General features: G+C 50.7%; 2 protein-coding genes across 2 annotated transcripts; both read left to right on the top strand.

Moving 5' to 3' along the window:
* Nucleotides 1-1,167: 1,167 nt before the first annotated feature.
* Nucleotides 1,168-2,390, top strand: CDV56_100359 (putative C6 finger domain protein; the record flags this gene model as incomplete). The annotated part of the gene is made up of 3 exons (XM_026753978.1): nt 1,168-1,234; nt 1,341-1,673; nt 1,738-2,390. 3 exons carry the CDS (start codon nt 1,168-1,170, stop codon nt 2,388-2,390), a joined length of 1,053 nt encoding a protein of 350 aa, XP_026609720.1.
* An 8,688-nt stretch (nt 2,391-11,078) lies between these two features.
* Nucleotides 11,079-13,809, top strand: CDV56_101846 (uncharacterized protein; the record flags this gene model as incomplete). Its single annotated transcript, XM_026755465.1, has 2 exons — nt 11,079-11,503; nt 11,589-13,809. 2 exons carry the CDS (start codon nt 11,079-11,081, stop codon nt 13,807-13,809), a joined length of 2,646 nt encoding a protein of 881 aa, XP_026609721.1.
* Nucleotides 13,810-15,247: the final 1,438 nt, after the last annotated feature.

Raw genomic sequence — 15,247 nt, forward strand, 5'->3', positions numbered from 1 at the left:
TTTTTTTTTTTTTTTTTTTTTTTTTTTTTTTTTTTTTTTTTTTTTTTTTAATTCCTCCCCTTTCCCTAGGTAGATACCTATTCTTTTCACCTGTAACATACCCAACACTCTAATCTTCATAGAGTTGAGCGAATCATAGGTTACCAGTCGAAGCTATCTGGGATTTCTAGAAAAATAATAAGACTCGCAATCATCAACTGATGTGAAATTAAAAAAAAAAAAAGAAAGAAAGAAAGGAAAAGTACTCCCCGGGATTTAGACCACGAAACCTCACTCTTTCCCCTACTCTTCTGCTACTACTACACTCAGGACGGAGTATCTTGCCTAATATTATTACTATTACATATCCTTTCTTCTTCTCTTGATCCCTTTCCTTCTCAACATTCTACCTTTCTACTATTCGTCGACTTATTGTTTTCCATTCATTCATTCTCTTCGTCCTCTCCTTGCTCATTCTTCTTCATCTGCCCCGTGGACGCACCTTTGTCGATAGGACGAGGAACCTCTGGTGGTGTTCTCTTCGCTATATGCTCGTACATACTTCGACTGCAACCTCTACAACCACATCGTCTATCTGGCTCTTAAACTGGACAAGGACAAGCGAACAGCGACGTCGACGACTACTCGTACGAAAGAGCGATCTCTAGTGTCGAATCTCGATCCGCCTAATCATCTCTGAAACACGTCCTTTATTACGACTTAATATCTATTAATATCCGTGGATTATCCATTTCTGCTGCGGGAAAATAACAATCACAGAGTGTGGAGAAATACACCGCTGAAACGTGGAGGGGCGACTGTCGCGAGGCCATCAATTAGTCGATACGATTCATTCATTCTCGAAACAACGCATCGCATCATCCGCCAATTCTCCAGCTCGACTGCGCAGCTGCATTCCCTGGTCTCGGTCTCGACGACTAGGACTACGCTCTAGACCATCTCTCTGTTCCGTTCTGGTCGGTCTTGCATGGCCTCACCCCGTGGTACCCTGAAGCTACCCTCCACAGTCCACACCCATCCTCGCCAGTGTCTCCCCTCCTCCGTCGTAGTGCGATTGATGCGCCCTCGGCCCAGTGGCATCTTTGCGCCATCTTTCCCCCCCTTGGAGCTATGCCCGCAGTCCTGGTTAAGTATATGACATCGTTACCGAATACACAAGGACCCATCATGGAAAACCCCACCGCAGACAAGAAGCGCAACAAGTTGGGATACCATCGCACATCAGTCGCATGTGGTGAGTGGACGTCCCGATCTGATCTGATTCTCCTTCCTGTTACGCACACGCTCTTTTTTCTACCTTAAAACCGGTCGATCAGGGTGCTCATGCTCTGGCGCAATAGTACACTGCCGACGGCGGAAGATTCGATGTCTAGTGGCAGCCGACGACGCCCAAGGTCGATGCGAAAACTGTATCCGTCTGCGCAAGGAATGCCAGTTCTTCCCGGTCGACCAGCAGCCTCTTGTGGAGAAGAAGTCCCGGCCAAACTCGAGACTGGAAAGCGCATCGACAGATCCTTCGACTACTTCTTCGTCACCTCCTCCCATCGGCGGAGGTCCTGACCACTCCGAGTCATTCTTCCCTTACCAACCCATGCCCTTAGACGCGAGCCAGGATGCGCCGGGGTTTCATGCTGCTTCTTTTCCCGGCAATCCCATGTCATCATTCGTACCAGGTAGGCAGGCAGGCAGGCTCGCTGGTGGTGACGGCAGCTTTGCTGACTCAATCTTGTATCCTAGGGTCCACCGACTTCGCGGCAGCACCACCATTAGATCCGTCAGTTCCGTGGGACGAATTCACGACGATTTCTGACCCCCAGTTGTTGAGCGCTATGGCCGCGGGGAAGCCCCAGATGATGAGCATGCCTCCTAACGCATGGAGTCCGGGACCGAATGCTATGGTACCTATGCCCTCCAACGCCGCAATCGCAACAACGCCAACGGTACCGTCCCAGTCGCAGGCAATCAGCCCCGTACAGGCGTATGCCATGCAGCCGGACGGCTCAGTCTGGCCAGTTCCCCAACCGACACGCTCAATGACCTTTCCGGCACAACCTGAGATGGCATCGTACCCGAATCCCAGCCAGTTCAGCCAGCAGATGCACCCGGATCTCAAACGCAGAATGACGAGCCCCGCGCAGGGATACCCGGGGACGCCTGTCGATCCTCAGAGTCCCCCGCCTGCCGAGTTACAAGCGACAACGATGTCGATGTCATACCCCGGGCAGCCCGCGGCCATGGGGTACCCCGGGTGGCAGGATATGAACGGCCTCCCTACGATGAATGTAGTGCCGTACCCTATGTATACGGCAGACCCGACGCAGCAGGCAGCATTTGGAAGCCCCCCGGCACCGATGGGTCATCCCAGGCAGGGCCCGCCGCCGACTTCATGAGCTTGAACGAGCTCAACACCCGACCCCGGAAGAAGGATATTCGACCAAGAGAGGATTTTGTTTTAGAATAATACCCAGTGGCACGCATGCATTCGTTTATTTCGCTTCTCCATTCGTACGAATTTTCCGTGATGGGCTTTCACCTTGCACACTGGTCGTTAGCGGGCGCAAAAGGATCTTTTGGGCGGCATCTTACGGTCATTCGTTTCTTCCACTGCGATACCTTTTTCCGTGCGATCAACGGAGTCATCATTTAGACTTGTCGACGTCTTTAGCTTCGCATTTCCATCTTCCATTATGGTTCTCATTGCCCGCCTTCAAAGCCTTTGTTCACGATCCACCTTTCCACGTTCATTATTTCCATCTCTTGACATGAGCCCGCGAAGGCTCAGGTCCCAGTTCCCAGGTGGCTGAACCAAGCCCTGTCCCGTTCAAGCCTGCTTCTGTCCTCCTGTCTTGCCATACTCTGTCCATGGCCGTGTCAGACCCTCGCTCACCTATTCACCATCATCATCATTATATCCCTGCCCCATGACATTGACTCTACCATTCCATTTCCCTCATGTTTTGTCTTTAACTGGATAGACTTTCTTACCCTTTTCACCCGCGAATGTCACATGATACCAAGCCGCATTGCATACACCACTAGATTTAGAGGCTCAATAAATGAAAGGATGACGAATCCTGCTACGCTAGATCTAGTCTTAATCTACCAGCTAGGTGTCGAGACTGCTATACCAGTCGATGAGCGTCTCTCTGTGTTCTCTAGGGACCGTCTGCTGTCCCGTTCTACCGAACATAGCCTGATCTGTTCGCACAATCATCCAGATCTGACTCAGCCCGCCTGATTCCTCCGAGTAAAGCGCGAGGAGCAATTATCCTCATGACTGAGTACAGGTAGTCGAGGCGACCAACCATCTGACGCGACTACTGCGTTACACCTGCCCCGTGCACAATTGCTAGCGATGTCCAATGGAATGGAGGTTGGCTCTAGGATGATATCACCGCCACTGTTGATACAGTTCGGCTATCCATGTAGGGTTGGGACTTCGACTCTCCGCGGGTTGGATGGAAGCACTCCTTGTCTGGATCATTGATCATTCTGATTCAGTCTGCTCGGAGAAGTTGTGATGGTATAGTACAGTGATGTTTGGGGGAACATTCTTGTTTGTTGGTTTACAAAGAATATACCTGATGGGTTAATGGAAGGACGGCCATGATGAGGCACCTTGCACAAACAGGCTTATAGGTAATCGAGCATTGGATTAGACAAGTGCGAGACTGGACAGTATTAAAGGGTTTGGTTGACTCAAGTTTGAAACCGGAGCTCATGGAGGACATATAATACAGGGAGAGAACGTAGAGGCTGCGAAGGATAAGTTTGATATGCGTTAGGAGGAGCACAATATATAACTATCCTCATATGTTGATGACCTAGCCATGTGTACCACTGCCTAAAATCTCTGTCAGTGAGACTCTGGATAGCATTGTCTGCTATCATCTGCTCCTAATGACGTTACATTGCATCAGGTCTTGCGAGAGATAGCATTCTTCGTGCTATCTAGGGTCTCTCTGCTCAAAAGGCAGAGTACACAGAGTCTATGGACCAATACAGCCAGCCGATATCGTCCGCGGAGAAAGCTCATCAGGATCACCCCTGCAAGGTCTAGTGCTGCAGCAAGCCACCTGTGTTTCAGGTGCATGACAGTTGAGCACTCAACACTGATAGCTGGTAGTGACCATTAGATGATTCCTCAAAGTTAGAAGCATGAAGCATTTGAGTTGTTGGATAGGCACCGAGGCGTGGTCGACGACAAGCTGGTTGTTGGTCGAGGTGTAATCACTCTGGCATGATGTACTGCCAATAACATGGAGCATGCTCCTTATCAGGAGGATCTCGTGGAAGAGCAGGGATTGGAATTGGCGCAAGGATCCGGGCGAAGTTCAGTCGGACGAGCCGCTGAGAGATATGATAATCTCATAAAAGCATTTTCCTGGCGTGAAATGATAACGTGTTAGTCGATCCATCTCTCTAGACCTAAAGATAATGAAGAGAGAGAGAGAGTCCTAGGACATATCAAGGTCCATTGCATGGAGACCGAAAATCAAGCATCAGGGGTCTGTATGTGGAGAAGATCTGGAGAAAAAAGGAGATACACAAAACAGCCTCAGTCCATTTTGATTTTGCCCTCGCGGCATTGCCCTGATAAAGACATAGCCTCATAGCCATTGAGAACGCTGAATCCGCCAGCGGTCTCAATGCTAAGGTGACGTGTCGGGTGCAAATCGAGGTCTTATCTCCAACGCCCTGGCGTCTCAGGATGCAAAGTTATCGCAGAGCAGCTCTCCCTGTTCCGGTGATCGGGCTTGGTTTTCTTTCGGTCTGACTCTGACCCAAAGGGCGATCCTACAAAACCAGACCCGAATCCTATTGGGCTGAGATGACAGATTTTGTTCTTCTGCGTCTGTGGAGCAGGAATTTGATTCTCAACAGCTATCACTTTCCATGACGCCTTATCATGCTGTTGTGGAGTGATGATAAACTTCAGATTATTCTTGCCCGAGTCAATTGTATATAGGAGCTATGGAGCGCGTCTCTTGTTGTTGTTTCCTGCTCCCATCAGAGTGCCGCGTCAGAGCCTTAGGACTCAGGCTTCCACCCACGCCCTCTTCCGGTTCTACAACAAATCAGTGGAAGGTGTCTAACTGCATGACCTTCTCTATATACCATTATTATTGCCCTGTCCTTCTTCTGGAACATCCACGCCTCAAGCGCCCTCCCACTCCTCCTTGGCAGCGAGCCACGCATCCATCAATAGCATCGACAGATGTGGATCATTGGATCATTGCTCACCAACAACAACTCATCCCTCAGCACCACAAATTCAAATTCATCACCATCCTCAAGCAACAAGGCGACTTTTCGAGGTTCTTCAATTGCCACAGTTGCTGTACTGATATATCAAGATGCAGACAGGAGAAGCAGGGGGCTCCAATATTATTTTCTGCTTTCCCGCCGCAGCCGCCAGAAATTCCCAGCGGGCCCTCACTGCTTCTCCCCATGGAGTGTGGGGGGACGGAGCTTCAGCCTTTCCATCTCATCGGCGTCCTCCAGGAAGATACCGTTGATGGTGCGGACTGTTGAGAGAGTAAAAGTACCGTTGGCTATGGACCTCTGACGATGGCCAGATGGGTAACTGTCCACCTTTTCCCTGCAGTCCATTGAAATGTTCATCCAATATGATCCCGCTCATTGGACCATGCCAGAGGCTGCCGAGGGACCACACCACCTACTCTCTGGCTCCAGAGTCGAATCCTTTACTAGTTTGTACTTTCTACGCGGGGTGGCTGATTACTGAATAGGCATGGCACGTAGCGCCACAATATGCTTGCCATTTACCTGAGAGTAACACATTTCCGAGGCTTTTTCGCTTGCCAAACGAGCTGAGTGATTAGTACCACTGCATACGTCAGTTGTCTTGCACCCTTCTTGTGCTCCGTGCTGCTTATGGTATTCAGTACGGACTACTCCGTATGCATGATGTGAGATCGATCGTCGTTTATGCTTGCCGGTCACAGTGTCTAGTATTGGCTATCACTGCATACACTGCTGTATCTGCTATTGCCACAGCTGTTTGATTTCACCCTGGAATCCTCCTTACGATTTCCCGGCTACCTGGTCAGCAACTGCAATGGGACGATCGTTCACTGATGGCTTCTCGAGTTGCTAAGCACGCGACAATGCGTTTGGTCGGTCGGCTGTATGCTTTTCATCGATCATTTGCTTTTCCCCCATCGTTCTGCTCCGTATTCCTCGGAAGCTCTCGAAAATGCATTCAACCAGGAATGAACTGCTACCCGTCATCCATGTGTGGCTTACCCTAAGGGGCCCCTGCCGAGAAAGCAATAATGCTCATACAATGGATTATTGGCGATCAGCAAGTCAGCATCGAAAATCAGTGACTAGTGTCGAGCGCTGTCTCTCAGTGGCTGCTCATGTCGGAAGCGCGCCACGCACCCACCTTCATTTGGCTGTCCCTTACACTTCCCCTCTTGGCTTAGCATGTCGTCCGACTCGTCACTCACAAAGATCACGATCTCCGTCTCGCGGTTTGCCACGATTTATGAGCAAAGCCAGTTACCATTTAAAGGTGATGTAAGTATCCGGAGTTTGCTCCTAAGGCAGACTGACAGCCAGACGAAACTAACAAAGTATTTGCATTGACTGCAATTCATCCCGATGGCGGGTGCCTGATGGTCCTATTGGTCACGGAATGACCAAGGCTAATTACTTTGTTCTGGTCTTATCAGCTTTATCTTGCCTTATCTCAATTTCGGCGTGGGATACACGATATCTCTATCTTTATCAGCCACTAGTGCTGGACTGCTGGTGGAGTCGTTGTCCCTCGCGTGGGGCCGAGAACAAAATACATACCCACAAGATGACCTATTATTGCCATATCTCCATGTCAACATTGTTGCTGGGCGGTATCAGGGATGACTAGCGAGTCTGCCATTGCCTCCAAATCGAATCAGCTACACCTAAAATGGCAATACCTAGGTTCGGCTTGTCTATACGCGCGATGCATATGCAGTCCAAACAAGTCGCGTCCCAGTTTGACAGCTTCTTGCTTTTTTTGTCAGGTGTCAAGCCTCGTTGTCTTTAGCGCTGAATGGCAGGGCTCGAGTCGTCTATCGTACCGTGCTTTCTACCATTTTGCCGGTGGTGACTGCACGAGAACTACCAATCCATGCTTTACGATCGAGCGACAGTAATGGACTACTTCTCGAGGATGAAAGGATGCACCATCACTGCACTGCCTCTCCGCCAATGATCCATCCGCGCGATCGTCCATTTCCTGATCCATACTTTCGAGCTGAGGTACATTGCATCGCGTTTCACAAAGATGAGCAAATCGAGCACTGATCATTTTCGATCAATGATGTGTTGCCATCGAAACTGAAATGGAGAAGTGGCAGAGACCCCGCAACAAGAGAATTGGTTCAACGGTGGGGATCAGTCGATCTGAAATTCTGAATCACCAATGGCTTGTGGCTTCTGCTGCTAATACTAACAATGGCAAGAAGGCACGTCTGTAAGATGCTCTGGCTGGGTCCGTCAGTGCCTGTCTTTGAAATGTCGTGACGAGACTTACCATACGCCGCTTCGTTACGAATTTTATACGAAGCCTCGGGTAAAATAGGAATCCAGAGATTCCCGGTGAGGTTCAATTCTCTATGGCCTCTGATACTGCTTTCTACCGATTAGGCGCAAGAGACCGGATTAGTATCCTTCAATTAACCTTTTTCTTAGCGCACCTCTTCAGATGAAAGCAATCCCAAGATTTTGTCCTTTCGCAGAAACAACAAATGGAAAGAGGCAAATTGAAACAGATTTCACGGTGCGCTTATGTATCACGACTTGATCTTCATCGTCTCTGTTTTCACAACGCTGGTAGCAAAGTAAAAGTGGCCGTCAAGTGTTTTGCGCTCATCATCAAAGGCACCAGGTCACCACTTCATCCTTCGTACGCCATACTGATAGACAGCGGAGACTCGGGCGAGAACGGCAACCAAGTTTAGAGATGTCGCCCAGCCATGTGGCAATGGTCTTCCCTACTGTGGTTACTGACTCTATGAGATCTGAGTTAGCGATTTATTCCGGTTTCAAGCCTTCTAAGTGGTGCATAGTGTCTAGTGCATATTAGATTTCGGGACGTGTCCGGTCCAGACGGGATGTCCGAGTGTTCGACATCGAGTCCCGCCCCGCCGAGGAACAATCGTTAGCGTGAGCCAGACAGAAGTCTTATTAAATGCTCCTATATACGGAGCAATGAAAATCTTTGGCTCGATGGTGGCTCATGGTGCGGTGTTCCTCTCCGATGAGCGGAGCAACCAGCTTATGAACTCTACAATTTGTAGTTCTCACTTGCAGAGTTCACGGACTTAAGAACGGACACGGTACCCAACGAGGCCCAAACTCGGCCCGAATGGGTCTCCCAGTCTCAGCCTCTGAGGAGCTAAACAAGGGACGAGGGCTACAGAGGGCGCATTGACTCCTCCGTCCAGTGAGGAACTCAGGATACTGGTTTCCGATTGTCTTTGATGGCTTGACAGCTTGACGTTATGCTGTATGCTAAGTTGCTAACAATATATGGCATACTTGCTATTTGTCTAGATACTCTGAGGGTCTCAGATGCCCCGTTCTCGGCCGAACAACCTCATTCTTGCTCAAGTGTATGGCTGATAGCATGCTGGATCATCCAACAGCAATGACTTCGCAATGACGTGGGATGACAAGTCTTGCTGGGATGTACTTGCGACTCAGCGAGCCATAGCATGAATCATTGACGGCCAGAAACCGAAGGGATCGGCTGTTCTAACCTTACAACTGAATCAGGCACTGGCATTCATGCTCTAGTCAGTGCTTCCTGCAGAATTTCATTGGAGGGGAGATAGGATCTAGAGCCAGACAAAACACCAGCCCGCAATGACCTAGATCTTGAGTTACGACTCGCAGTAGCAAGTTTCGACTGATGGAGAGCTTGGGTGGGTGTCATTGTCTCCAGCTCCGGAGTATCTAAGTGTGGTACTCCGTACCATTGCAAGAACTACGGTGCTGTTCAGGAGTACTTTTGTCATGATACAGGGGTCAAGACCGGAATTCACCCATCAACACAAATCAGATTGATTACTTTCAGCGCTCTGGTAGAAATGCGCCTCGGAAGCGTGCTAGATCCCTGGTGGCGGGGAGAAAGAGAGCGGATGAGTATTGTGATTGGGCAGTTTTGGGGGGGTGGATTCTCATGGCGGAGAGGCTGGATATTAACCGTTGGAGTTGGGACGGATTAATTCCCTTTTAGGAGTTGCTCTATAATTTCTCCGTGTTGCGTCTATTCACTTTTGGCTGTGTGAGGTTATCATATTCTATTTGACATTTGTCTTTGTATATTCCAGGTAGATGCAGTATGAGTACTCCGTGTAGGGTGATCGTACCAGGAGAGCTTCTTAAGGTACATCAATTAACTGTGCTGCAGGAAGGGCTGGCTTCCTTCGAGAACATCCATGGCCAAAGTTAAAAACAAGCAAACTTTCGTCTTAGACCAGGAATCACTGGTATTGGTAATACCAGCGTAAGCCTGCGGTTTCATCATATGAATGCGATCGTGGATTTCCGCTGCTTGTATAGGTAGTGTGCTAATTAAACCGGGAAAAGGCATAATAAGAAAGTCAAATAATGCATACTTTCTACCATGGGGAGAGAGACAGAAACCAGGAATAGAGAGATGTAGCAGGGAATTCAATAATAGTAGTTCGAGTGTGCTGGAGGTGGGGAGATCCAAGGTAACGAGGTGAAGCCAATCCCTTGAAGCACATGAGGAAGGATATGCATGGTGTAAATAGTCTTGCTTGGTCTTAGTAACATGAATGATTTATATAAGAATCATGAATTATCAAATGCATATTAAAGGAGATATTATGCTTCTGCTCCGCCCGGGGTTGAATTCCCTCTTGATTTCTTATTTCTTACGGCGGAAAGGAGGAAAATCTTCGACATCTCATTAGTCCCCAAGATCTGGAGAGCAAGTTCACTGTACCTAAGTTCCTCCACCTCGTCATCCATCTTCATCGTTCCCCTCCTCTTCCGTCTACCATCCATCCTTCGTTCCATTTTCCTGTCTTCCCCTTCTCATCTCCTTTTCTTTGATTCATCACTTGGATTCTCCCTCCCTTGACACTGTTCGCGAGCTTTGCCGCAGCTCTTTCCCCTCCTCCCACTCATCCTACGCTTGGAGTGGGTTTTCGGCGTTTCTGCTCATCCTCCTCTTTTTTGACTCATTTGTTGCTTTTTTGTGTCTTGCTCTGTGCTTCGATCTTACTTCCCCTCCCCCATCTTTATCCGTATACCTTAAATTCTGCTCTTTGGCCATGTGCGTCTGAAAGGTCTAGCCTTCTGCCCTCAGGCTACTACAAGCAAGAATCACAAGAGAACGAATCATCTGTTCCGCATAAACCAATCGGACAGGGTTCACTATCGACCAAGAAGAAAAGAAGAATCATAGGCAGAGGACAAAAATACCTGCACTTGATCAAGGTAAGCACTGAGCACTGACTCTTTTTTTTTCTTTTTTCTTTTTCTTTTTTAAAACATCTTTCGGGCTTCGGGATTTTTGGTCCTTCATTCCAAATGGCGTAGCTCATCTTACTCATATTACCAGGTCCTACGACTAGTTCCGCCCATCCATCTTCACCCAAGCCGCCGCCGCCGCTGATTTCAACGAACAACCATCTTACTGCATCGTCGTCGTCGACCAGAGCCTAGCCTGGTACTCTTGTACCTCGCCGAATAAAGCACTAAACGGCTTTTCTGCACCTAGCGATATCTAACAACCGATCGACAAATCAATACCTCCGGACCAGGGTCTTGGGTCTCGTCGTTTACGGCGGGTAGAGTGGAATTCCTTGTGCTCCTCCTCCAATCGGCCACACTCACAATTATTTCCCCTCCCCTCCGTGCGTTCGCTGTGTCCTCCTCCTCCTCATTGCTTCCCTGGAATCTTGCAGCTCGCTCTTATCTCTCGTGCTCTCTTCATCCATCGTGCTATCTATCTCCCTCTTTCTGTCTGCTTATCTTCTTCGGTCCGCATTCCTTGCTTCCAATAAGAACAAGAAGGAGAGGACAGGATAATGTCGGGGATGAGCCATGGAGGAGCGCCTGGAGCTGCGCGACCGACTCCATCCGCTGCCTCCGCCTTCTCTGGTTATGACATCCCCGACGCTGACCGATCATCCTCTTCCCATTTCCAATACTCCTCCCAGCTGTCCGACGATTTCTCTCTTGGTTCTCCCATCAGTCCACCCGATTCCTCTCATGTCCAGGACGGTTTACTCCAGGACTCTCTCTTTCCCGAGTGGAGGAACGCTGCTCCTCGAGGCGGGGTCGAAAGCCCAGATGAAATGCAACGGAAGGATCCACTGGCTACTCAGATATGGAAGCTCTATTCTAGAACAAAAGCTCAATTGCCCAACCAGGAGCGCATGGAAAATCTCACGTGGCGCATGATGGCTATGAGTTTGAAACGCAAGGAACGCGAAAGGCTCCAGCAGAATCGGTATGTTTCTTCTGGTTCGGGTGCTTGGACAATCGCGTCCTTTTGAAGTCATTGTGAACTTATTTTATTCTCTTCTACGTTACAGCCCTCCGATGAAGAACAGTGGCAGCTCGGGGCCGAGCGGCATCGCCCAACTGCGTCAGTCCGACCGCCTGCCCTTCGCACGGCCATCGACGGCCACCCATCTTGCCTCCGACCCCATGAACATCGACGACTTCATCGTTCCTATCGAGTCCCCCGCCGATCGCCCTCGGTCACCCCCAACAGATAGAGGGGCGAGCTCATCCATGGCGATTCCCATCAAGTCTCGCAAGGACCAAACGGCCGAATCCACGCCGGTGCCAGCCTCCTTCCCTCACCCACCTCAGGACCAGCGTAGAAACAACGAGTTTGGCTATGTTCCCCGCCGCGTGCGCAAGACAAGCATCGACGAGCGTCAATTCTTCAATCTCCAGATCCCGACTCGCAAGCGGCCGGCCGAGTCCTCTCCGCAGGTGCCGCCCGTGTCGAACGCCCTGTTAGCTCAGGATCCCGATTTGTCGGCTGGTGTTCCTGATTACACCCTTGATACTGCGTCCTCTGGATTTGCTCTCCACCACAACACTCACAACCACCACAACAACAACCACACTTCCCCTGGCGTCCCATTTGGGTTGGACACTTTCAGCTTGGGCGAAGATCCGATCCTTGCGTCGGCCGGCCCTTACCAGGCGCACTTTACTTTCTCCCCCAGCGACTCTCCCATGACATCGGCCAACCCGTTTGCGAACCTATATGCGCAGACCCCGATTGCCTCGTCGCTTAATTCAACCGATTTCTTTTCTCCTCCTCCGTCGGGATACCAGTCCACCGTATCCACTCCTCAGCCCACGTACGATGGGGATCACTCCATGTATTTTGATATGTCTTCCATTGACGCTCGGACTCAGCGGCGTATCCCCAACTACATTACTCAGCGTTCGAACCTGTCTGCTTCGCTGCAGCCGCGGTACATGTTTAACAACAATACCAGTAGCGAGCAGCAGCACGGGATGACCCACGCCAGCAACTCCTCATCCGCTGTTCATTCCCCTGGCTACAATATCCCTCAGTCGCAGCATGTCGATCCGACCCAGGTGTTAAACCCAAGCGATTTCCCTACTTCCAACTCTCATGCCGGTATATTCTCGTTCGGTGCGGATTCTGACAATGAAGATGATGATGGCAACAACTACTCCGAGCGCGCCGGCCTGGCTATGCCTGCAGACTTTGGTGATGACAATGCTGGCGACATGAACGGTTTGCAGTGGGACGCTCAATTCCCTGGATCTTTCCACTCGCTGTCTGGATTCAGTGCGCAGCACCGGAAGCATGTCACCATCGGCTCGGCAGACATGATGGACACTCCCAGTGAGTGGAACCAAGGCGGCAGCAGTCTTGGCCGCACGCACGGATCCGCTGCCTCGGTCAGTGAAGTGCGCAATCGCGAGCAGGACCCTCGTCGTCAGAAGATTGCTCGTACCACGTCGACCCCGAACACCAACCAGCTGCTACGCCAGAGCATGAACAACACTTCCCACACATCGCCGAACACCCCTCCGGAATCGGGACTCAGCAGTGCTGTTCCGTCCCGGCCGGCGAGCCCTGGTGGCTCCAAGAATGGTGATCAGAGTACTGGACCAACCACCTGTACCAACTGTTTCACTCAGACCACCCCATTGTGGCGCCGTAACCCCGAGGGTCAGCCCCTCTGTAACGCCTGCGGCCTGTTTCTCAAACTGCATGGAGTGGTCCGTCCGCTGTCGCTGAAGACAGACGTTATCAAGAAGCGGAACCGCAGTAGCGCCAACAGTCTTGCCGTGGGCGTCTCTCGTTCGTCCAAGAAGTCTTCCCGCAAGAACTCCGTTGCGCATGCCTCCATCACGACACCTACTTCGAGCCGCGCGCAGAGTGGCACTACATCCGAATCTCCGCCAGCCATCTCTGGAGGCGCGGCACCGGCCGCTGGCAGGACCGCAGCTGTGATGGGCAAGTCTGGTGTGGTCCCCATCGCAGCAGCACCACCCAAGGCTACTCCTTCGACGAGCTCTGGACAAAGCCGTAGCACCGTTCAGGTGGCCCCCAAGCGTCAACGGCGTTTGGAGAAAGCCAGTGAGACGGACGGGGCTGATGACACCAACAAGTCCAGCACTTCGTCGGGCGGCCGGTCCAAGGTGGTTCCATTGGCACCTGCCATGCCTCCGGCAGCGGTGAACCCGGCCAATCATAGCATTGCTGGTGGTCAGGGTGCAAGCCAGGAATGGGAGTGGTTGACCATGAGTTTGTAAGCTACAGCGCTTTCAAGCATCGTCACCATTTACTTCTTCTTTCGTTTTTTTTTCCCGCTCGGACGGTTCTTATCAACACTTTTCCTTTACGCCATGACCTAATAGACGTGATGAATTACGCTAAATCTGAGATCAACAAGATGGGGGGTTGGGGAGGGGGGAGTTGCTCGCTAGACGAACAGGGTGTTGGGAATGTCGACTGCGGCCTGACTGACCCACTGCACCTCATGATTCAAATTTTTACGACTATCTTACGAACGGAAGTTCCTCAAAAGTCCAAAAGGGCGCAGCGATCCTGATTCGTCAGACACAGTCATGGCTGGTGTCTTAATGGTTGATATGAGTGATGCGGTACCTTTTCGGTCTCTCCTCTTTCCTTTGGGGTTGATCTGGCATGTGTGGGCGGGCACGATACATCTTAATTTAATGCATCCTCCACGCCTCGATCTCAGTGGTATGCCGATAATGATTCGACTTTTCTCGTGCCAAATCAGCTCGCATCGGCGGTGTAGGACCGGGAGATGGGATACACCAAGCTTGTCTACGTTTTTATGTTGATTTGATGATTTCAGTTTGCTTGATACAATCGCGTCTGTCCGGACCCCAGTCTGCGTTTTGTGTTCTGTGTCTTTTGTTTCGTTTTCGGTTTCTTTGCATGTTCATCGAGACTTGGGGCCGGGCAGAAGTGCGCATCTCTGTTTGATTGTTTTCAGTCTCTTCTGTTGATGGTTTCGTGGGATTATTCTTAGATAGACTATGCCGAGCTTTGTGTATTGGGTCAAATATACGAACTTTCAGAGAAGTAGTCTGTTCGTGGGATGCTGGCCCGGCTATGAAGTCAGTCTGCACTCTGCACACCTGCGTGGCCATGACATCACTTATTTCGAGCAACATATATATCTATATCTCTGTACAATCAGTGTATTGCAGTGCTCAATCTATCAGACATCAAGAGTCATCCATCTATCGCCAAATCTCGGTTCCGATCATAAACTCTACCCACAATGTCCGGAATGGCAGTACGTCCTCCGCACCCCGAGGACATACACCCATTGACAAAGACCAGGGCGACAATGGCTCTTCCCACGCGGGTACCAAAGACTCCTAGCCCCAGGACCCGACCCTTCGAGCAGATCTAACTCGCCGGACTGAACTGCGAACAGAAGAAGCCTCCGACCCCATCACGCCCACCCTGCACAACCCCTCCTCCTCCACCGACCACTCCCAGGAATCGGCCAGCAGTGTCGCGGAGAAAATCGCCGAAGCGATGCAGCCGGGTGTGTGTCCCTTGTTTCTCTTTCTGTTTGGCTCGATGATCGAAGGCAGCATGATGACGGGATGGCAGGCGATACCAAGACCACGACGAGGCTGTTGTCGGATACGCCGACGGGCATGCGGGCTGGGGAGTGGGAGGCTTCCTTTGGAAGGGGGGAGAGGG

Source organism: Aspergillus thermomutatus (assembly GCF_002237265.1).
Source record: "Aspergillus thermomutatus strain HMR AF 39 chromosome Unknown NODE_431, whole genome shotgun sequence".
Classification (NCBI taxonomy): Eukaryota; Fungi; Ascomycota; class Eurotiomycetes; order Eurotiales; family Aspergillaceae; genus Aspergillus; species Aspergillus thermomutatus.